The sequence below is a fragment of the Myotis myotis genome, unplaced genomic scaffold, assembly GCF_014108235.1.
Source record: "Myotis myotis isolate mMyoMyo1 unplaced genomic scaffold, mMyoMyo1.p scaffold_m19_p_1, whole genome shotgun sequence".
In the NCBI taxonomy this organism is placed as follows: Eukaryota; Metazoa; Chordata; class Mammalia; order Chiroptera; family Vespertilionidae; genus Myotis; species Myotis myotis.
The window spans coordinates 200,866,280-200,890,743 of NW_023416313.1; the positions used below are offsets into that span (position 1 = coordinate 200,866,280).

Genomic DNA, 24,464 nt, shown 5'->3' on the forward strand with positions numbered 1-24,464 from the left:
GCCGTGGTATTATTATTCTTTTTTTATGATTAGTGCAAGACAATCCTATCTAATAAAAGAGAAACATGGTACTTAGTGTACGACCACTACCGTTCCCATTGGCTAATCAGGGCGATATGCAAATTAACTGCCAGCAAAGATGGCGGCCAGCAGCCAGGCAGCTTGAAACTAACATGAGGCTTGCTTGCTTCAGTGATGGAGGAAACCAAAGTTCCCCGCCTGCCTTGCTGGCCTCTGAGCCTGCAGTTTGAAACATTGTAACAAATATAGAAGCTAAACAAAACCCCAGAAACCTGCTTTCAGCGAGCCGGGATCTCAGAGCTGGAGTTATACATTGTTTCGATTATAGAACCCAAACAAACCAGATACCTGCTTTCAGCAGCAGAGGCCTCAGAGCTGGAGCCAGAGCTAAAGCTGGCCCAGAATAAAAAAAAAGAAAAAAAGGGGCAGTTGGGAGCTTCAGCCCTCAGCCCCTCACTCAGACTGGCCAGGCACTCCAGTGGGGACCCCCACCCTGAAGGGTGTGTGACCAGCTGCAAACAGCCATCATCCCCTCACCCAGGCTGGCCAGGCACCCCAGTGGGGACCCCCACCCTGATCCAGGACACCCTTCAGGGCAAGCCAGCCAACCCCACCCATGCACCAGGCCTCTATCCTATATAGTAAAAGGGTAATATGCCTCCCAGCACCGGGATCAGCGGAGCCGCGAGGCCTCCCAGCACTGGGATCAGCGGAGCCGAGAGGCCTCCCGGCACCGGGATCAGTGTGACAGGGGGCAGCGCCCAAACCCCCTGATCGCCCTGCGGCTCTGTGTGTGACAGGGGCCGGGGCCACAACCTCCCTATCCGCCCTGCTCTGTTTGTGACAGGGAAAGGCACCCCAACCTCCTGCTCAGCCCTGCTCTGTGCCTGATATCGGGGAGCTCCCCAACTCCCTGATCGCTCTGTGGCTCTGTGTGTGACGGTGCGGTGCCCCAACCCCCTGATGGGCCCTGCTCTGTGCGTGACAGGGGGGAGCTCCCCAACCCCCCTGATGGGCCCTGCTCTGTGTGTGACAGGGGGTGGCGCCGCAACCTCCCCATCGACCCTGCCTTGAGTGTGACAGGGGGCGGTGCCCCAACCCCCCAATCGGCCCTACCCTGAGCGTGACTGAGGGTGGCATCGCAACCTCCCTATCCGCCCTGCTCTGTGCATGACGGGCATGACGGGGCGGCACCCCAACTCCCCAGTCGGCCCTGCTCTGAGCCCGACCAGGGGCTGCACCTAGGGATTGGGCTTGCCCTCTGCCACCCGTTAGCAGACCTAAGCCAGCAGGTCGTTATCTCCCAAGGGGTCCCAGACTGTGAGAGAGCACAGGCAATTCTGAGGGACCCCCCCCCCCCGGGTGCACAAATTTTTGTGCACCGGGCCTCTAGTCAGAGAATAATAGTGTTGAAAGGACTGTGAAAAGTGACTCACAGCATTTTTCCTTGCTTCTTTTCTTCAGTATCCTTTATGGCAGGGGTGGCGAACATCTGGCCCACGGGCTGTATAAGGCCCGTGAAATCATTTGTTCTGGCCCTGCCAAGGCATTAGGGGTGAGTTAATTAAATGTTTAGCAGGTTTATTTTTAAGTTAATAATTTTGTATGGCCCGCAAATGATGTTATAAATATCCATACGGTGGCCCTTGGCAAAAAATGGTTCCCCACCCCTGATTTATGGAATGCTTAATGCGTACCCAGTGCTATGCCAAACACCATTTCCTGCTTACGAGTGGCTTATATGTTGCTTTGATTAAAAAGTCAACAAATACTCTCATTAGAGGGTGATGAAGGCTATGAAAACAGAGTCTTATGGGCATAGTGATTATTGCCTTATTCAGCCTAAAGGGATTAAAGATACTTTTCCAAGGGTGCTTTTTAACCAAAATTAGAAGGACAAATAGAAATTATAATTGAAACAAAGGATGAAGAGCCATGGAGTTGGAGAGAAAGTGTGTTGTGTATAGGAAACAGTGAATAATTTGGACTTGCTTGAGGTTTGGGTACATGAGGAAAGATGGCCTTCAGTCAGGCTGGAAAGGTAAGGGAATGGTTAGCTTGTAAAATATCTCTTATCCTAAACGTGTTGGAGTGGAGATGGAAGACCATCAACATTTTTGAGGTATGGCAAGGAAATGATCAACATTGTATTTTAGGAAGATTACTTAGTCCCCAGTGTGAAGGAGATGGACATAGAAGCAGGAAGGATCAGCAATAGGGGGACCCTTGTGTTGCAATCTTGAAATTATGAGGGACTTAATTGATAGTGATTGGGGACTCTGGGTAAGAAGAAGAGCCAGAATAGGCTCCCAATGACTTGTGTAGGGTCTGGCTTACACAGCCAGTTAGGTAGTGATACTTAATGCACAAAATTAGAAACCTTGGCATTTAGTGAGGAAGGTGGTGGTTTAAATTTGGACACGTTTATTTGTTGACATTTAGGGGGTATCCAGAGATACATAGTAGAAAGTTATATGTTGAGGGGTTTGAGGTAATGATTAGTAGATTTGGAATTCATCAACACAATTAAATCAAGAGTAAGAAAAAGACTACTGATACGGACTGACAAGAGAAAATGGGTGAGGATAGATCCCTGGGAAATGCCAATTTTGAGCATTGGAGGCTTATTGAACTTGCCAGTAAATAGAATAGTGGTCATTTGGCTAAAGAAGCTAGATTAATATAAATTTAGGTATGGATGGATATTAAGCAGATGTATTCTACTCTTTATAGAATATAGTTGGGAAACTTGTGCATATGCTAGGGGTTGTTTTCTGGTTTTTGATTTTTAAAAAGATCTGAAACTTAATTGCATTTAAAAGGGAAAGGGGAATAGTTAAGTAGAGAGGGCGATATTTGATGGAGCTAAAGGAAGGAACTGGAGACACTTGATCCGAATCCACACTTCTCCCTTGTGCACCTGTAAAGCTTCCTAGTACAGAGGTTTTAGATCTGTTTTGAGTCATATTTTGTTAAGTTAGTCATTATTTGGCAGTTGCAGTTAAAAAGTGTAAGTGTTTTTTATGCCTAGTTTCCAAAGGCCTATTTATTTATTTAGCAGAAGAGCAGCAGTTGTAAAATTGCCAGCTAAGAACACTGTGTCCTCAGGTAGGTAGGAGGATAAGTTTTTGCCTTCTTTCTTACACATGGCTTTTGCATTAGACTATTTTAGTGTTATATGTCACCCATTATAATAAAACTAATCTGCAGATTTAGTTATATACATGAACAAAGATTATGTGCAAGGATTTTATTAGAGCAGTGTTTGTAACAGCAAAAAGTTGGAAATAACTAATATTTGTTATTTGTGAATGGTTAAATATAGTATAGCCATACAATGGAATACTATACAATCATAAAAAAGAATAAAACAGATTGTTGTATGCTAATAAGGAATGATTTCCAAGAGATACTATTTGTTTGTTTTAAAGCTTTATTGAAGTATAATCTATATATATAAAAGCCTAAGTGACTGTTATGACCAAATGACCAGAATGACCAGGACGACGGGTCAACCAGTCACTATGACGCTCTCAACACAGGGGCTGCCCCCTTGTGGTCAGTGTGCTCCCACAGCCAACCTCCCCTTGTCCCTCCCCGCCACTGGCTGGCCCGGTCCCAATTGGGACTGGGCAAGATGGCCCCAATAGACCCTGATCACCGGCCAGGCCTAGGGGCTCCAACTGTGCACAGATTTTGTGCACCAGGCCTCTAGTTGATAAATAAAATTGTAAGGTATTTAAAGTGTACAACATGATGATTTTATATGTGTATATATTGTGAAAAGATTTCCCTCATCCATTTAACTCAGCCATCACCTCACATATCTACCTTTTTTGTGTGTGATAACATTTAAGTTCTACTCTCAGCAAATTTCTGTTATGTAATACAGTGTTATCAATTATAGTCATCATATTCTATATTAGATCCTTAGACCTTATTCATCTTATAACTAACTGAACATTTGTACTCTTTTACTAACCTCTCCCTATTTCCCCCATCTCCCACTCCATGGAAACCACTTTTCTATTCTCTGTTTCTATGAGTTCAACTTTTTTTTTAAAGATTCCACATATATGTGATACTATACAGTACTATTTGTCTTTCTCTCTCTGGCTCAATGCCCTCAAGTTTCATCCATGTTGTTGCAAATGACAGTTGATCCAAATCCACGCTTCTCCAAAGAGCACCTGTAAAGTCTCCTAGTACAAAGGTTTTAAATCTGTTTTGAGTCATGCTCTGTTAAGTGAGTCATTATTTGGAAGTTGCAGTTAAAAAGGTAGTTTAAGGCGGAATAATATTCCATTGTGTGTGTGTGTGTGTGCGTGTAACATTTTCTTTCTTCTGTTTTTTTTTTAAAGGCAGGCAGTATGCCAAAAAAGGATGTTTCCTTTGTGCTTTTTTGAAAAAAATTAGTATTATCTACTCTATGCCACGTACCATGCTAGTGGAATCCAGAGATTGCAGTGAGCAGAGCAGAGATATCACTTCCACATGTTTGGTTGGCCCTTAAAAGCTAGCCTTTGTGTTACTTATTTCTGAGCATATGCAGTTTATTTGTTCAACACTGAATGCCTGCTCAGTACTTTGGAATATGTAAAGCATATCGTAGGAACAAAGGCATCAAGAAAGCAGCACAGCAAATGTTAATGTTTTCGTTGCCTAATGTGATTTCATGTATTGCCTTTTCCTACTCTGTTGCTATTATAATCAAAAGTTTACTACAGCAAGTTATTTTGTTCTTCAAAATGGAGAACATAGTTTACTATAAGCTTAATTTTACTTTAAATCTGAAAGAGATTGACAGCATCATGCATCAGAAGCAAATGAATCATTCCTGGTGTATAAATAGAGCTTTAGTACCAAAAGAAATCTGAAGATAATCTAGCAGCTAGATTCTAGCTCATCTGAAAGTAATAAATCTACATTTATTGGGAATAAAATTAAATTAATAATATAGTTTAAAAGTTTTTGTTGAATTTAGTTACCTTTCTCTAAAATACTGACATACAGGATTATATGATGTATTTTAAGTTAGAAGTATATTATTCTGTCACATTTTCTCCCCCCCCCCCCCCCCCCAACAGGATTCTTGGGATGGCCAGCATATTCCAGTACTTTTCTCCGTTTTCTGTGGTTTGTTAGTGGCAATATCCTATCATCTCAGCCGACAAAGCAGTGATCCATCTGTACTTTTGTAAGTGAAATCAGTTTTTATTGAATTGAAGAAATTTAAATAAATGGGCATTTCTGATTAGTTATGGCATGTTAAATTTTTTTTAGAATATATAATTTGCTAATGATTAAGTATACTTGGATCACTTGGTTTTTATCTTGAACTTTATTTGCCGCTGGAAGTACTGGTTTTCAGGTTATATATGTATTTTTATATTAATTATTTTCTCTCTCTCTTTTTTAAATATAAAGCTCTTTGATACAATCTAAGATTTTCCCAAAAACAGAAGAGAAAAATCCAGAAGACCCTCTGTCTGAAGTAAAAGATCCACTGCCTGAAAAACTTAGAAACTCCATTGTAAGTTTAAACTTTTTAAAAGCACTTAAAATACTTGAATTTTAGATAGTTCATCATATTATATAATGAACACTTTTTGAAGGCCTTTAATAATTGGGCTAAAATGTATAGCTATAGGTATTAGTTATACATTTTTGATTGCCTTTATTACAATTTTAACATGTAAGAAATGCTCATTCCTCAAACTTGGTTTCTACATAAAACAGTATGCCAAACATTTATTTTTAGATCAGGTGAAATTAAGTCATTTCATTGTTTATAGAATTCTTAATCCTGTTCAGTTTAAACTGGCATTTGAAAGATGAATGTTAACATAAATTAGAGTTTGTTGTCAATCGTATTGATAAAAACTGTGTTCTTGTAAGTCATTTGCTAGTCTGTTAGTGTGTTTTATTTCTCAAGGGCAGTCTGAAAAGTGTGTGTGTTTATTTTCCTGGTTGAAGGAGAGAACAATAAACTGGACATTATATACATAAGTAAATATAGTAATTAAAATTTTTTTCTAATTTAATGAATTTTAATGTTGCCTGCATTCTTTTAGTGTTTATTTGAAAAATGAAATCTATAGATTCATATCTGCCTTCTGGACCAAAACATAAAATTCTTTTTCTAAGTTATTTTAGATTTTTTTCATTTGTGACTTTAAATAATTTATTTATTTATTGAATATATATTTTTATTGATTTCAGAGAGGAAGGGAGAGTGGGAGAGAGATAGAAACATCAATGAGAGAGAATCATTGATTGGCTGCCTCCTGCATGTCCCACACTGGGGATCGAGCCCGAAACCCAGGCATGTGCCCTTGACAAGAATTGAACCTTGGACCCTTCAGTTCACAGGCTGACACTCTATCCACTGAGCCAAACCAGCTAGGGCTGTGACTGACTTTATATAGGTCTTGAATTAAACACAATGTTTGCCTTCAGTGAACTTGAGCTATTCACATATTCTTTAGGGAACTTCAGAAATAAAAACTGCCTCAAGATATAATTTAAGCAATTTTTTTCTGACTTTAGTTTCCATGTTAGCAAAGGATACTTAACATTAAATGTAATGTAGAATACTTCTGAATCTGCTTCAAAGTGTAACCTATGCGTTAGCAACCAGAGCGAGCTATCAAGAGGTTTCTGGTTTTCACGATAACCGCTAAAAGAACGAAAATCCAGGAAGTGAAATAGGACATGTGCATGATTTCAACATTTTAAAAGATTAATGAAAATATAACTTTGTCATCCAAAAGGATATGCCCTATAAATGATACAGTAATTTAAGTATCTCATTTCCTTTACCCATAAAACTTACAGCCATTGGGGGAAAGTAATACACAGCTTCATTATAAGAGACATGATATGTTGTATAGTGTGGCGAGTAAGTTTAATTTCCTTGGTATTGCAATGTCAAACCAAAATAGGAAGAAATTAAGATTTGTGGCTAAGAAATAGCTAGAAGTACAAAAAAAAAAAAAAAAAAAAAAAAAAAAAGGATCAGTGAAAAATTGTTTCCTAAACAGTTTGCCAGTTGGGAATGAAGGAAATACTTTAATTTGTTTTTGACAATTCTGTTTTGTTTCACAGAGTGAACGTTTACAATCTGACCTAGTCGTATGCATTGTAATTGGTGTGCTGTATTTTGCTATTCATGTAAGCACAGTGTTTACAGTATTGCAGGTAAGGAATCATTTAGCTCTTTTGGTTGGGAGAAAATAACTTTGTTTCGGTTCATTCCTGATACGATTATAATGTTTGTTCATAAATATAGAAATATATGAAATCCCCAAAGTCTTCTTCCAGTACAGCTGGAAGTCTAAAACCTCATCGTCTATCTCTGGTCTAGGTGTGGGTGCGGCTCCTCAGGTTTTGTTCCTGCTAATCTGTAAGCCGTACACTCCTGTTCTCAGTGCTCTTCATTCTTTTGTGCAGATCCCTGCTTCCTCGTGGTGTCAGTTAGGTTGTGGTGTAGTTTCACATAGCTTTCTTCACTGGGTTTACATTGACTCTGTGGTCAGTTGTCATCAAATTTGAAAAATTTTGGCCTGTCCACCTCTCTCTGCTCTGTTGACTAACTGCCCCCTGCCTTCCGCCATCCACCCCTATCTCATGACTTCATCTTAGGTCTTGTGAAGTTGTCCCATGGGTCACTGATGCTCTAGTCATTTTTTGTGTGTGTATTTATTTTGAATACAGATTAATCCCATCTGGTGTATTTTTCATCTCAGAATTTATAATTTTCATCTTACATTTAAGTCTTTTTCTTTTTTCTCCCCATGCCTCTACTTAATCTTTTGAACATAGGGAATTCAGTTCTTACTCTCTTAATGTCCTTTTATCCTAATCTAACTTCTGTCACTTGTGGGTTGGTTTTGATTACAGTGGGTCCTTGGGTTACGTCAGAGATGTGTTCCTATGGTGCCACGTTACGCGATTTTCGCCGTAAGTCGGAACCCACCTACATAAGCACCTACATCACTCACTCCATGGAGCCCATACACAGCAGTAATGAAGTGAAACAGTAAAAAAAAATTAAAAGAAAGTTAACAATTCCTGACATTGGGGGGGGATAAGGACACATTTGTAATATCTTAACAAAGGGAAAAAGCTAAAAAAAAAAAAAATAACCACAGCAAAAGCCTGTTTTTTCTAGCCAAACGGCCAAGAAATCAGCAGCTTAACTAGAGAAAACGTTTTTAACAATAAATTCTGCTTCAGCCAAACACTGTAGAAAAACTGTGCCTCAAATTCTGCCCCTCACATCAGAAAAGATTGAAAAAAAAGAAAGTTAACAATTCCTGACCTTTACTTGTGATCTACACTAGTAAAAGGGAAACCTGCAAATTGACCGTCCCTCCCTACACCCACCAGCCAATCAGGGCGAGTATGCAAAATAACCCAACAAAGATGGCGGTGGCCACAGAGCTGGAGTGAGCAGGAGGCTTGGGTTGACCCTGCGATGGAGAAAGCCAAGCTTCCCGCCCGCCCTGGCCTCCACTCAAGGAGGGAATGGGGGGCTGGGTCCCCGGGGGGGGGGGTGGCCAGCCTGAAAATAGCCCTCAGTCCCTCACCCAGGCTGGCCACACCCCCATGGGGTGAGGGCCCCCACTGGGGGGCTTGACCAGCCTGCAAACAGCCATCAGCCTCTCATCCAGGCTCGCCAGGCACCCAGTGGGGACCCCCACCCTGAAGGGGCTGTGGAATGGCTCTCAGCCCCTTACCCATGCTGGCCACACCCCCATGGTGTAAGAGTCCCTGCTGGGGAGGGTGGGGTGGCCAGCCTGCAAACAGCCATCATCCTCTCATCCAGGCTGACCAGGCATGCCAGCAGGGACTCCTACCCTGAAGGGGGTGTGGCCAGCCTGAAAACAGCCCTTAGCCCCTCACCCAGGCTGGCCATGCCCCCATGGGGTGAGGGTCCCTGTGGGGGGCATGGCCAGCCTGCAAACAGCCATCAGCCCCTCACCCAGGATGGCCATGCCCCCCCCCAGCAGGGACCCTCACCCCATGGGGGTGTGGCTGGCCTGCAAACCACAGGCCCCTTACCCAGGCCGCCCCACACCTCAAGGGAACCCCCCACCCTGATCCGGGACACCCTTCAGGGCAAACCAGCCAGCCCCCACCCGTGCACCAGGCCTCTATACTAATAAAAGGGTAACATGCTAATTAGACTGGGAGACCTTTCAGGAGACGTTCCGGATGTTCTTCTGAACAAAGCCATGATGGCGGGGCCAAGGTAGAGGCGGTTAGAGGCCAAGAGGGGAGGGCAGTTGTGGGTGATCAGGCCAGTGGCTGGGGCAGTTGGGGGTGAGCAGACCAGCAGGGGGGCCAGTTGGGGGCGAGCAAGCTGTCAGTGGGGGTCAGTTGGGGGTGATCAGGACTGTGGGGGGGCAGTTTGGAGTAAGCAGGTCAGCTGGGGGATAGTTGGGGGTGAGCAGGCCAGTGGAGAGGGAAGGTGGGGGCGAGCAGGCCAGCAGGGGGGGCAGTTGGGGGCGAGCAAACCGGCACGGGAGGCAGTTGGGGGTGATCACGCTGGCGGGGCATTTGGGAGTGAGCAGGCCGGCAGCGGGGTGCCGGGGTCCAACCCCAGCGGGTCCAGGGGTCCCCAAAGGTGTGGACGGAGTCGGCGAAGAAGGATCTCCAGTGAAGTTCTGGTTAGGATCTCCAGCCAGGTTCTGTGTCCATGTTGTCTTGCTAGGTTCTCCAGCCAGGTTCTCCAGGTTCTCCAGCCAGGTTCTGTAGCCAAGTTCCCTCGCTAGGTTCTCCAGCCAGGTTCTGTCCAGGTTCTCCAGCCAGGTTCAGTTACCAGGTTCTAGTCAGGTTCTCTTGCCAATTTCTGTAGTCAGGTTCAGTCCAGGATCTTTTGCCATGTTCTCTCGCTAGGTTCTGTCTCTAGGTTCTGAGGCCAGTTTCTGTCCAGGAACTTTTGCCATGTTCTCTCCAGCGAAGTTCTTCTGTCTCTAGAGAACGTTCTGTGTAGGTTCTGTGCCTAGGTTCTGTCTCTCTTGGTTCTGTCTTCTTACATCTGTATTTATACCAGTTGATTCCAATCCTATCAATCTCTATTTCAAAGGTTAGGGCGTTTCTTATCTCCATTCCAGGGAGTAAAGATTATGTAGCTTAAGCATGATTGTTCGTAGTTAAAGTGATTAATTACCCGCCTGGCACTTAGTTAAGAGGTTTTATTCCCTCCCTAACTTCAGGGGAGAATCCCTACCTGGGGAACCAACCTTTCTCAGAGAGGTGACCTTGGTTAAAACACATAGTGCCAAGAAGGTGAGCAAACATATTAAGAACAGTATGCCATATATACCAGGTCCCTTGAAACAGCAAGCATGGACCGGCTCCCGGCAGCGGGGGGCAGTTTGGGGTGAGCAGGCCAGCAGGCAGAGTGGTTAGGGGCAATCAGGCAGGCAGGCAGGCAGGTGAGCGATTAGGAGCCAGCAGTCCCGGATTGCGAGAGGGATGTCCGTCTGACTGCTGGTTTAGCCCTGATCCCTGTAAAACGGCAGTGGGACCTCCTTCGAGGGGTCCCAGATTGGAGAGGGTGCAGGCCGGGCTGAGGGACACCTCCTCCCCACCCCACCTCCCCATGCACAAATTTCGTGCACTGGGCCACTAGTAAATAAATAAAAAACATAAAGCACATATGTACATACATCAAAATGACGGAACTTTTTTTTTTTTTTTTTTATAAATACTGTAAATGGGAGATGGCGATGTAACCACAAAATGACGTATGTCGAGGCTGATGTAACCCAAGGACTGCCTGTAATTAATTTTTTTCCCTTCATGGGCCATAGTTTTCTGATTCTTTGCATGTTTGGTAATTTTTTATTGGATGCCAAGCTTTATAAAATTTACCTTTGTTGGTATTGTATATTTTTATATTCTAGAACTTTTCTTGAATTTTGTTTTTCGGCTGTTAAGTTACTTATTAACAGTTTGACCCTTTCAGCCCTTGCTTTTAACACATTGCTAGCTTTACCCAGTGGCCAGATAAGTTTGTATTGAACGAGTACAAAAATGTTTTACATAAATGTTAAAGGCACACTTTAAAATTAAAAACTTATTGCATTTTGAAGTCATTTGTTACATGTTCTTACAAGCTGATATCTTTTTAAAGTATGATACTTTGTAAAATACTGCGTAATATGAAGCGAGAATTCTTGCGATCCGTCCGCAATATGTTAAGATTTGTTAAGTGAAACCAGGGTTGGCTTTAGTGTAGAGCTAATCTCCCTCTCCCCGAGGCAGCACCCCTTTGACTGTCTGCCCAGTGTCGTGTGGACCCAGAGCTTTTCCAGTCTGGCTGTGGGAACAGGCAGTTCCTGGCTCTGTGTGAGTGCTGGGTGCTGTTCTCTCTAGCCCTTTCCTCTGATTCTTTCCCTGCTCTCATGGAGTTTCCTCACACACTTGTGCTCATTCCCCTGAATACTCAAGGGGACCTCTGCAGATGTTCACATTTTTCTCTCTTATGCGCAGTCTGTTGTGGTGACCTCTAGCTGTCTTAGTCTCTCCAGGCTCCCAATTTCATTCTATCATTTCGGGGTACCAGGCTTTGTGTGGATTCCCTCCCTGCACTGCAACCAGGAACCTCCCTCAAGGCAGTAAACTGGGGCAACCCTGACACGGACTCATCTCTTTCCTTTTTCTGCGGGTTTACTGTTTATTTCCTTAGGTCTAGTGTATTGCAGACCATTTGGTTCATATATTTTATTCTGTTTTGGTTGTGTCATGTGGGAGAGTAAATCTCTATTACTCCATTTGGCCAGAAGCAAAGGTTATATTATTTAATTTTATTTAACATTTTGGTCTGTTTTTCTTTTCTTCAAATATGAACTGCTCATTCTTGAACACCCAAAGCCGAGTCAGATCTGGTGGGTTTCAGGGCTCAGGGGGAGGGCTCTTCATGTCCAAGAGGTTCTGGAGTTTCTAAATATGTGACTTCAGTTTGAACATTTAGGTGATGTACTTGATTTCCTCTTTTGTGCAATTAGTCTTACATAACAACTGTCTTCTAATGATGCACCACATGAAGGCACAAAAAGGTTCTTTTTTTTCATCCTAGTCTGCTTCTCACTCTGACTTACAGTTTTATTTAGCTCGTGTCCTTCATCTCTGCTAATTAAAACAATGTAATCAATCCATGCTCTGCAAGTCACATAGAGCATTCTTAGAATAGCGAGCAGTACACCCCAGGCCTTCCTCTCTTTATATGATAGTGTGATGCCAAAGAAAGTAATGAACACATTTAAAATATTTGTAATACATAAACAGCCACTGACTTTCATAGCTGACTTAATTGGAAAAACTACATGATATAAAAATATTAACTGTAGACAAATGTTTAAATCTTAGATTCTAAAATTGACTTTGCTGTTCTTCATTATCAAATGGAAAGTTGAACTGACAAATGGGAAGTTCTCCTGTGGGTCTCAAAATCACTTTTTATTTTCTCTACCATATTCTTTTAGCCTGCTCTCAAGTATGTGTTGTATGCACTGGTTGGCTTCGTGGGTTTTGTAACCCATTACGTGCTGCCTCAAGTTAGAAAACAGCTACCATGGCACTGTTTCTCTCACCCTCTGCTGAAGACAGTGGAGTACAACCAATATGAAGTTCAAAGTGAGTATTTCAGTAACACCCTTCTTTTTAATTCTCTTGGTTTCCTCTTTTATGTTAACAGATGAAAGTTAAATAGTATCATCAAGTAACACTTTGGCTGTGTTTCTTATATTTAGGTTTGAAGCTGTAATGAGTCAAACTTTTTGTAGGATGCTTTTATTTTAGTTAAGTAAAAATATCAGTGATACAAAGCCAACTTTCCACAAAATAAAATTTCCTTCTTCCTTCTCTAAATTGTTCTTCACAGACTTCATTGATGCACCCTCTGTGTATGTCTGTGACTTCTCTTTCCAGTCCCTACCCTTTCCTTTAATTTTTCTGGCCATGTGGGGCAACACAATCTGCTTTAAGGCTTCTATTTGAAATATTTTAACTCAAAGCTTAGGGGGAATAGAAAGGTCTTTGTTTCTGCTTCCACCAGAGGCACTATGTCCTACCACAGAGGGGTATAAAAGAGTTGATTACGAGAAAAGAAGTTAAAACATTTGTAGTTGCTATTATTCATTCTGATTTGGGATAAAGTATAAAATGACTCAAAAAGAGGTGGAAGACCAGTGCACGAGGCAGGGTTCGTGCTTGCCACTTGATACCCTGACTTTTCTTCCGTGTCTTAAATATACAGTCCTGTTGGCCCCATGCATGACCTATAATTTAGAGAAATAACAAACATTCATACTTCTGTCGTTAATTACACTCTAGTAATTAAATAGGCCAATACTTTTCTTCAAACTTTTTTTCAGTTTGTAAATTACTATACAGAGGAAATTCCTCAGTTGTTTGAAGATGTTATCTTCCTTCGAGAACTGAAAGCTTTCTATAGCAATCTTGATTTTACATTCTCAAAGCAAATTTCCTAGGCCTTTAGCAAAATTGAGCATCATGTAAATCTTGATCACCAGTTTGATCCTGGAGAGAGAATGAAATAAACGCTAGTGTGCAGGTTGCAATGATAACACTACAGACCTTTTACAAAATGTGTACTTTTTTAAATAAGGGAAATGACATAAAATTGTATAAGAATCTGTACCAGTCCATACTTACCATCAAAAAAAAAACTCAGGGAAAAAAACCAAGATGGCGGCATAGGTAAACACCGGAAATTGCTGCCTCGCACAACCACTTCAAAAATATAACTAAAAGACAAAACTGACATCATCCAGAACCACAGGAAGGCTGGCTGAGTGGAAATTCTACAACTAGAAGGAAAGAGAAAAGCAGACTGAGACTCAGAGGAGGTGCCGAAGTAAAGTGCAGAGGTACAGAGGCACACGCGGCAAGGGCTGGCAACTGAGGACGCCATTGTCTTTTTCAATCAGGAGGGAGTTTCAAGCTCCCGACTGCTCTGAACTCTAGTTCCGGAGGAGTCTCTGGGGACCCAGACTCATACCGGGAGAAACTGGACTGTCTGGCATTGGTCAGAACTCGAGGGCAGCTTTCTCTCAGAGGTGCTTGCAGCGATTACCGGGACACTGAGACGCGGGGCCTCTTAAGGTAGGACTGAGGATCTACTATAGCTGTTTGCTCCGCCCTGTTGATTCCCTGAGACCCCGCCCAACCCAAGCTGTGCACAGAGGCTTTTGCATATGAAAGGCCTGGACCTTTGATATCTGAAAATTACCTAACAAACTGCAGCTGTGTCAGAGAGACCCAGAACTTCCAAAAGAAGGCCCAAGGCCCCACAGCAGCTTGCATTGCTTCACAGCTGGGCCTCATTTGGTCAACTACAAACCCCAAACAAAGAAGAGGAATCTGCAGATCTCTCCATAGATCCTGCTGGGTAGCCTCAGACAGAGGCCAAATTAGCACCTCCTTAGAGATCCAAGTGCCAGTGTACCCAGTGGTCAGAGTGGGACCATCTAATTACAACTCCTCAGATCCATAAGGGACACACTCAGGGGGCAGACTCAGTGAGCACCAAAGCCCCACTGAAGAAAGTCTTGCCCCATAAGGGTGTCTCCAGCACAGAAGTTCTCCCACTGTAGACATAGCTGATTCTCACAACCAATTGGCCTAGACGTCAATTCCTCCCAGTGATACCTACAACAATCAAGGCTTAACTATAATAAGACTGTGCACAAAGCCCCCAAAGGGGTGTACCAAGAGTGTCCACCTCAGGTAGTTGGGGAGGCTGAGCCACTGGGCCCTATAAGACACCTAGCACAGAAAGCCATTCTATCAACACAGGGAAGCATAAAAAATGCAGAAACAAAGAAACAGGTCACAAATGACAGAAATGGAGGAAAGCAAACTACTGGATGTAGAGTTCAAAACCACACTTTTAAGGTTTTTCAAGAATTTTCTAGAAACCGCTGATAAATTTAGTGAGACCCTCGAGGATATGAAAAAGGACCAACTAGAAATTAAGCATACACTGACTGAAATAAAGGATATTATACAGAGATCCAACAGGAGACTAGAGGATCGCGAGAATCAAGTCAAAGATTTGAAATACGAAGAAGCAAAAAACACCCAACCAGAAAAACAAAAAGAAAAAAGAATCCAAAAATATGAAGATAGTATAAGGAGCCTCTGGGACAACTTCAAGTGTACCAACATCCGAATTATGGGGATGCCAGAAGAAGAGAGAGAGCAAGATATTGAAAACCTATTTGAAGAAATAATGACAGAAAACTTCCCCTACCTGGTGAAAGAAATAGACTTACAAGTCCAGGAAGCGCAGAGAACCCCAAACAAAAGAAATCCAAAGAGGACCACACCAAGACACATCATAATTAAAATGCCAAGAGCAAAAGACAAAGAGAGAATCTTAAAAGCAGCAAGAGAAAAAAAGTCAGTTACCTACAAGGGTGTACCCATATGACTGTCAGCTGATTTCTCAACAGAAACTATGAAGGCCAGAAGGGAGTGGCAAGAAATATTCAAAGTGATGAATAGCAAGAACCTACAACCAAGATTACTTTATCCAGCAAAGCTATCATTCAGAATTGAAGGTCAGATAAAGAGCTTCATAGATAAGAAATAGCTAAAGGAGTTCATCACCACCAAACCAGTATTATATGAAATGCTGAAAGGTATCCTTTAAGAAGAGGAAGAAGAAGAAAAAGGTAAAGATACAAATTATGAACAACAAATACACTTCTATCAACAAGTGAATCCAAAAATCAAGTGAATAAATAATCTGATGAACAGAATAAACTGGTGAATATAATAGAATCGGGGGCATAGAAAGGGAGTGGACTGACTATTCTCGCAGGGATAGGGGTGTGGGGGTGCAGGAAGAGAATGGACAAAAATCGTACACCTATGGATGAGGACAGTGTGGGGGGGTAAGGGCAGAGGGTGGGGTGGGAACTGGGTGGAGGGGAGCTATGGGGGGAAAAAAAGAGGAACAACTGAAATAATCTGAACAGTAAAGATTTAATTTAAAAAAAAAAGAAAGAAAATAACTCAGAATGATGTATTTTTTTTTTGATGAACTATTAATATTGCTTTCATAAGTATATCTGGTTTGTTTTAAACAGCAATTTTCCTTAGAGTAAATCATTGATCATATTGTTTCTTCATTTTTGATCTTAACAAAACATTTAGTCTAAATTTTTACAAATTTTGAATCAACATAACATTTTTGACTTATTGAAAATACTAAGTATTAGCAAAGTTGACTTTTCCCTCTTCTACTGATTTTAGCGGCTGAAGGAAAAATATTCATTTGAGAACTTCTTAAAGCCTGGTGATATTGTTTTCATATAGTAGAGAACCTTATTTTAAATCTTTCAGTTTATCCTAGATCAGTGGTTCTCAACCTTCCTAATGCCGTGACCATTTAATATAGTTCCTCATGTTGTGGTGACCCCCAATTTCATTGTTACACATTTAACATAATTAAAGCATAGTGATTAATCACAGAAACAATATGTAATCATATATGTGTTTTCCGATGATCTTAGGCAACCCCAGTGAAAGGGTTGTTCGACCCCCAAAGGGGTCGCGACCCATGGATTGAGAACCACTGTCCTAGATACTTTGTCCAATGAAATAATATTAAAGTATTGACAATGAAAGTGACTTGTACGAAATATGTGAACCAAAAACGTATCATACTTTCATATCTCTTCTGAGATGTATATCTTATGAGGTATGTCTAGAATTTTAAAAACATAGGGGCAGTCTAATAATCTTCAGTAACTTTTTCTCCAAAAGTTATTGGCATAAGTGAGAAAGAGTATTAAGAATTAAAGTTTAAAATAAATCTCGTCTATATTTAAGTCACATATAAGTTGCAAAGTTGGATGTGTTTCAGTAGTCATAGAATTTGACAATTGAAGTACTGGATTTCTTACATTATTTATAGTAGAACTGAATTCGAGTTGAAAGATTTTCCTTTCTCATCCCATTGCTTTTATACACTAGATGATGTGGTCTTGACTTATATTTCCTTATTAGATGCAGCCACTGTAATGTGGTTTGAGAAACTTCATGTGTGGCTTCTTTTTATGGAGAAGAATATCATCTATCCATTGATTGTTCTTAATGAACTGAGTAGCAGTGCAGAGACAATTGCTAGTCCAAAAAAACTGGATACAGAGTAAGTATAATACTTCTTTAATCTAAGTTGGACTACTAGGGGCAGTCAGAAGCACTGTCTTAAAGTTATTCAAGTTACAAGTAATCGAGGGTCTCTTTGGTACAAGACACTGTGAGATAAAATCCAAGTGAACCCTAACTGGTTCAGTAGATAGAGCATCAGCCTGCAGACTGAAGGGTCCCAGGTTCCATTCCAGCCAAGGGCACATGCCCAGGTTGTGGGCTTGATCCCTAGTATGGGTGTGCAGCCAATCAGTGATTCTCTCTCATTATTGATGTTTCTATCTCTCTATCCCTCTCCCTGCCTCTCTGATATCAATAAAAATATCCTATCTAATAATAGACAAACATGGTAATTGACCGTACCTTTGCTACACCTCCCATTGGCTAACAGCATGATATGCAAATTAACTGCCAACAAAGATGGCGGCTAATCTGCATACTGCAGGCAGGGTGGGACAGCGTGAGTGCGATCCACCATCCAGGCCCCCGTGTGCGACCTCAGAAGCCGCCTGCCTGCCGCCCGTGATGGATCCGATCCCGGGTCGCTGGCCGGCCCCAGAAGCCACCTGATATGGCAGTAATTCTATCAGTAAGCACTCTGAAAGTCAGTGGCATAAATGCACCAATTAAAAGACAGATTATGAGGGTGAATCAAAAACAAAACCCACTTTAAATATAAAGACACATACAGATTAAAAGTAAATGAATTAAGCTTCAGCCAGTTTTTCTCAGTGGATAGAGCATTAGCCCGTGGACTGAAGGGTCCCAGGTTCGATTCCAGTTAAGGGCATGTACCTCAGTTGGTGGCTTGATCCCCAGTCCCTATCAGAGCATGTGCAGGAGGCAACCAATCAATGTGTCTCTCCCTTTCCCTTCACTCTCTCTAAAATTCAATGGAAAAATATCCTTGGGTGAAGATTAACAAAAACAAAGTAAATGGATTAAGTAATATTAAAGAGATTTTAAGAAAAATATATTCCAAATTTTGTTAGTTGTATAATGGTTGTGTTTAAATTATTAACACCTAAGAAATTGGGTGAAGGGTACATATAATATGCTGTAGTATTTTAAAGTTTTTGTTACATGTATGAGATTATTTCAAATTAAAATATTAAAAAATTAAAAATTAATAAAATATTAATTGAAATGTATCTGCATTACATGAAAAATCTAATTGCTTCTAGCATAATTTATTAAGTTGTGCTAAAATTTATAAGGGTTCAATTAAAAGATATCTTAATTCTAAATGATATAATAGAAAATATATAATAGTGCAGTTATAAGCACTTGTCTGAAAATAAAAATTTAAAGAAGTGAATTAAAGAAGGGATTAGCCAAAGAAAATATATGCACAACCCATAGACACAGACAACAGTATGGTGATAGCCAGAGAGAAGTGGGGGGCAAGAACTGGGTAGAAGGTGCAAAAGGGGGGAAATAGGGACACCCTATATAATAATAATAAAAGGCTAATATGCAAACTGACTGAACGGCAGAATGACCGGTTGCTATGATGCACACTGGCCACCAGGGGGCAGACGCTCAATGCAGGAGCTGCACCCTGGTGGTCAGTGCACTTCCATATGGGGAGTGCCACTCAGCCAGAAGCTGGCTCATGGCTGGCCAGCGCAGAGGTGGTGGCAGGAGCCTCTCCCACCTCCATGGCAGCACTAAGAACGTCCAACTTAAGGTTTAGACCTGATCCCTTAGGGGCCTAAGCCTTTAGTCAGACATCCCCTGAGGGCTCCCTGGCTGCCAGCAGGATGTCTAACTTCGAGCTTAGGCCTGATCACCCGGGGAGTGGGCCTAACTCAACAGGTGGACATCCCTCAAGAGGTCCTGGATTGCAAATGAGCGGAGGCCGGGCTGAGGGACACCCCCTGAGTGCACAAATTTTTGTGCACCGGGCCTCTAGTATTAAAAATAAAACCCAGGTGAAATTTTGTCTTTGACTTTCCTTTTCTGAACATCTGCTTTTGCTCTTGGCATTTCACTACTCCAGACATCTTATTGTTGATTGGTTCTTGATGAGAGGACACTTATTAAATAAGGTTATTCTTTAACATTAGATGGTAAGTTTGGGAAATGGTTATTTTTGTAAACTGTGTAAATCAGACCATATACAGGGTGAGGCAAAAATGGATTTATAGTTGTTATATGAAACACAGTTTATTCTTGTATTATTATTTAGTAACTAGAGGCCCAGTGCATGAAATTTGTCCACAGGTAGGGTTCCTAGGCCTGGCTGGCAATCAGGACTCATCAGGTCCCTGCCTCCCTGCCTCCTCCTTCCCTCGCTCCCTCAGTGCCCTGCCGCTGCTGCTGCTGGTCCCCTGCCCTGTTCCTCGCTGCCTCCTGGTGGTCAGAGCACATCATAGCGAGTGATTGAACTCCCGATGGGACAATTTGCATATTAGCCTTTTATTATATAGGATTATTGTATTTTTTCCATATGAACAATTGTGACCCTATGTTTGCCCCACCCTGTATAGTTGGCTTACCCATTAGGTATATGTTATTGGGTAAGTGTTAATATGTTTTTTTATGTGCTAAATGCTATTAATGTTAAAGCAATAGAAATTTCAAGAGATTGAAAAACCAAATGTCAGAATTATAATACTGTTAACTTGTTTCTTAAGTTGATTTATAAAAGGATAAAAGTCATAATACATATTATTAAAAGGGAATATTATGGTAGTTTATTATTGGATGTGATTTGCTTAGTTATATAAATTATTTTTAGAAGTTTAAATTTGTAATATATATTTGTAATACATATACATATATATATATTACAAATATATATATATTGTAAGCTTAGTAAATACAATGGTGGTTTTTCTGAAGTTAGTAGGTTTTCTCAAGTTTTTAGTCATTAGTTGATGAGTTGTGTTGTCTTTTTATTCTAGACTAGGTGCTTTAATGATCACCATTGCTGGTCTGAAGTTGCTCCGATCCTCCTTTAGCAGCCCTACGGATCAGTATGTCACAGTTGTCTTCACTGTGCTCTTTTTCAAAATTGACTATGAAGCGTTTTCAGAGACCATGCTATTGGATCTCTTCTTCATGTCCATACTCTTCAACAAGGTAATTCATCACTAGAGGAATATCTCTCTCTGTAAAAAGCCCCTCCCCAAGTCATACACTATTTAGTGAGTATTATCATTGCATTTCATTCATGACATTATCTTTTAAGTAACATTTTTCTTCATTTAACCAGTTATTTGGAGCATATTAGAATCCCTAAATAATGCTAGTCATTGTGATCCATAAGACATACTTCTTGTAATAGCGAAGAAGATAAGATTAAGTTATATGGAACCATTAGAAAAACACCAGTAAGTATATATATTTAAATATCTAGGGTCTTCCAAAAGGGGGGTGTAGTTTGGGGATAATTTCAGAAATAGACATGGTAACAATTGAACTGGGCTGTGGGCTGGAGATAGATGGAGAGAGAAAATAACCTGAAAGCTGATTGAAGATGGTAGGTACCCAGAGCAGTCAGGCCATGTGGGAGCAGTCAGAAATTAGTTTGATAGGGACAATTGCAGAATGCTTTGAAGTTTACAAAATGGTTCTAAAATACGGTATCCACCATAAGAGAGGTGCTTTTAGTTCTTTTACGAATGAGATGGTAAAGTCTGGCTCTTCTGCCTTACCAGTCCAAGGACCTTTTTGCTGAACCACACTACCTTTCTAAATGAAGTCGGTCATGCAGTCAGGTTATTTGTAAGGTAAATAGAGCTTAGATTTCATGTTAACGCTGACCACATGCAAAGGACTTTGACATATATTATCCCATTTGATAGGTAACAGCTGAAGCATATGAGCAGCTACAAAACACAATGAAAGCCCAATTTTAGGAAAGTTAGCCTGGTCAGCCACATTTGGGATGAATTGGGGAAGAGAGACCTGAAGGTATGGAGAACAGCTTAAGAGATTGTGACAGTAATTTAGATGTGATAGAGATCTAACCTAGGATGGGAACAGTACAAATTGGAAACCATTAATCTGAACAAGGTTTTAGTGATGATCAATTTCAAAATATTATGCTAAATATTAAGCTAATTAACTTCTAAAATATTGCAATATTATATTTGCTCAATCGCTAATTTGTATGCATTTTTATTATTTATTTCCTCTTCTAGTGAGCATGGTTAACCAAAGGAGGAAGCCAGAAAGTTAATCAGAGAATTGTTTGTATAAAGAAGCATGTGGTGGCTCACAAATTTAAATATTTAGATTGGAAATTGCCTTGCATCTTTTTATATTGGCTTAGAAAAAAGTGAAAGTTGCAGTAAAATATAAACTAAACAATCCTTGAAATAGAGTCACTGCACTTACTTGTATAAGTTTGGATCTTCTTAATGCTTTCATTTGTTAAGCAAATTGTTTTTGAGAGCATACCCTGTTCAGAGAAAGATTTGTTCTTAGAAGTTTACATTTTATATGGCTACTTAATAGAACTTACTAGCTGTAATAAGCAAGTAATAGTCAAGGATTCTCTTTAGGTAGATTTTTTTAAGATACCATTGTAAAATGCACTATTGATTTAATAGCCTTTTAAGAAAAAATTATTCTGAATATATACAAAAATATTTTTACCCACTAACTACTTATCCGTGTAATTGTATATTATTTTTTCTTCAATATTACAGTCAAAATTGGAGTACAGTCTCTTTCACATCTAGACTCTGGACAGTTTTCTGAATAATTGCTTTTAAGCAGTTATAATGGCATCTTGATAATATACATCCCGCTTTTACTTCCTGTCATCCTGAACACATTAGTACCAAAAATCACCAGCATAGTTTGGGGCCATGACAAAGAATACAAGGGTTCATCTGCATTTTCTAATTGGTTGAAGTTGTTATTTCTTTTTTAAATTGGAAGTTAAACAGGTTCATTATAAATCAGCTAAACGATTTAAATAGGTGCATGAATCATGGCACTGAGTCAGAACCTCTTGCTTTTAAGATTCTGTGATCTGTTTGGAGAATTGGGCCTTGCACTACCTAGCATGCAGAGGCAGTCTTGGGCATGTATACTAATTTTGTTTCATTGTTGAAGACATGTTAAACAACAAAACAGACCTTAATTTAAGTAAGATTTAAAATTATATTGTGTTTCCATTGACAATAACAATTGAGGTTTCATGCAGATGCTTAATATACATGTAAATTCTGACAAACAGGCAGTGACACTGTATTACAACTTTATCCCCTGCCTGGCTACTTTTAGATATCTTTGGACATTGCATTTAAAATACACCCAGTTTGCAGAGCACTAAAATTCGAGGGAAATATCTTAGAATCAAAATATATATGCATTACTTAGCGTTACAGACATCTGGATTTTCTACCTTTTGTTTTGCTTGTTGTAGTAATCAATAGCCAATAGAGGACATAGAATTTTTTAAACAGATGGAACACAATTCATAAATCAGCTAGCTGTCTTTACTTAAAAATATATAATGTCTTAGAAGTTGATATATTCTTTTTTATGCAAATGGAAAATAATGTCAATACCATTTTCCTACTAGGTAGACAACATTTTAGAGGTGTTTTATTTTGTTTTTCAAGTACCCAGTGTTTTTTACTGATTGCTTCTTTCTTTATCCTTCCACAGCTTTGGGAGCTCCTTTATAAACTGCAGTTTGTGTACACTTACATCGCCCCATGGCAAATTACATGGGGTTCTGCTTTCCATGCTTTTGCTCAGCCCTTTGCAGTGCCCCGTATCCTTCTCATAAAAGTTTTATAAGAAAGGGCAGTCATATCCTTGATGAAAATGTTGGTTTGTAGGGATAACATTTCACAGGCGTAATGTATAGGTTACCATGTGGTAAACTATCAAAAACTCGCTATTCTCTGAGTCCACACCTATACTGATTGTTTAACTTGTATTAACATCTGTGCCCCACAGATAATCTGGACATGAGAAAAGTATTACAGTCTTATAATTAAACTAGAGGCCCAGTGCACAAAATTTGTGCACTTGGGGGGGTTCCCTCAGCCCAGCCTGCGCCCTCTTGCAGTCCGGGAGCCCTGGGGGGATGTTCGACTGACGGCTTAGGCCTGTTCCCCAGCCGTCAGTCGGACATCCTTAGCACTGCCATGTAGGGGGGAGAGGCCCCAACCACCACCGCTGCACTCAGCAGCCGTGAGCCCAGCTTCTGGCTGAGCGGCACTCCCCCTATGGGAGTGCACGGCCCACCAGGAGGCAGCTTCTGTGTTGAGTGTCTGCCCCCTGGTGGTTAGTGTGTGTCATAGCAACCAGTTCAGCTGTTTGGTCAATTTGCATATTAATTACCCTTTTATTATATAGGATAATGCTGATTTAAAAAATTATGTTTATATATATGACTATTAAAGTCCAAGCATTTTTTAAAGTCATTTTTTAATTTTTCAATTACAGTTGACATACTATATTATATTAGTTTCAGGTGTACACCCCCATGATTAGACATTACATAATTCTCTTAGATTATCCTGATCTATCATGAATTTTCAATAAATACAAAATGTGTTTAGAAATATTTTTTAAATGAAGATACAAAACATTTATAATCGTATGTCTAAAATCTTCTATTCTCATCATTTCTTTTTTTTTTAATTTATTTTTTATTCTCATCATTTCTTAAAAGTACTTTCTAAATAAAAGTAATGTTTAATGAACCACATAGATTTTGGAATGTAGATGATTTTTTTTTTTTTTTTTTTTTTTTTTTTTTTTTTGGTATCTGTAAAGTTTAGTTTTATCCTCTGGAAAATTAAATCCAAGTATCTCTACCCAGAAGTGACATATGGGCTTTTATCTAATACCTGTTAGCAGATATTTATTTAGCTCCCTTCCGAGCATCGTGCCTTTCATCACACTGTGTCTTTCTACTTCTACCCATGTGCTGTCCAGTGGCACCCTTTCCTGTAATCCTTTCATGAACATCGTTTTTCTCATTGCTATAATTGCAGCATGTTTGTGAGATGTGTGTGTGTTTGTGTGTGTGTGTGTCTGTATTGTTTGTGTGTGCACTCAGATGGATGTTAAGGCCCTTAACCAGTTTTCCCATAGATTCAGCCATGCTGTTTGTTCAGGCTGCTGTATCAGCCTTCTTTTCCACACCACTGAACCCCTTCCTGGGAAGTGCAATATTCATCACTTCATATGTTCGACCTGTGAAATTCTGGGAGAGAGACTATAAGTGAGTAAAATAAAGCATTTTAAAGCCAATTTTATCTTTTTTA

The 24,464-nt window shown here is 40.5% G+C and overlaps 1 protein-coding gene across 12 annotated transcripts in view; it reads left to right on the forward strand.

Moving 5' to 3' along the window:
* PCNX1 (pecanex 1) overlaps positions 1–24,464 on the forward strand; it is a 172,284-nt gene that overhangs the window by 112,503 nt on the left and 35,317 nt on the right. For all 12 annotated transcript variants that reach the window (XM_036311608.1, XM_036311602.1, XM_036311566.1 and 9 more), the window contains 8 exons: positions 5,109–5,218; positions 5,449–5,554; positions 7,129–7,221; positions 12,519–12,669; positions 17,074–17,215; positions 20,127–20,304; positions 22,849–22,957; positions 24,292–24,421. In XM_036311608.1, the coding sequence (XP_036167501.1) occupies positions 5,109–5,218; positions 5,449–5,554; positions 7,129–7,221; positions 12,519–12,669; positions 17,074–17,215; positions 20,127–20,304; positions 22,849–22,957; positions 24,292–24,421 (1,019 nt within the window). The remainder of the gene's footprint in view (positions 1–5,108; positions 5,219–5,448; positions 5,555–7,128; positions 7,222–12,518; positions 12,670–17,073; positions 17,216–20,126; positions 20,305–22,848; positions 22,958–24,291; positions 24,422–24,464) is intronic.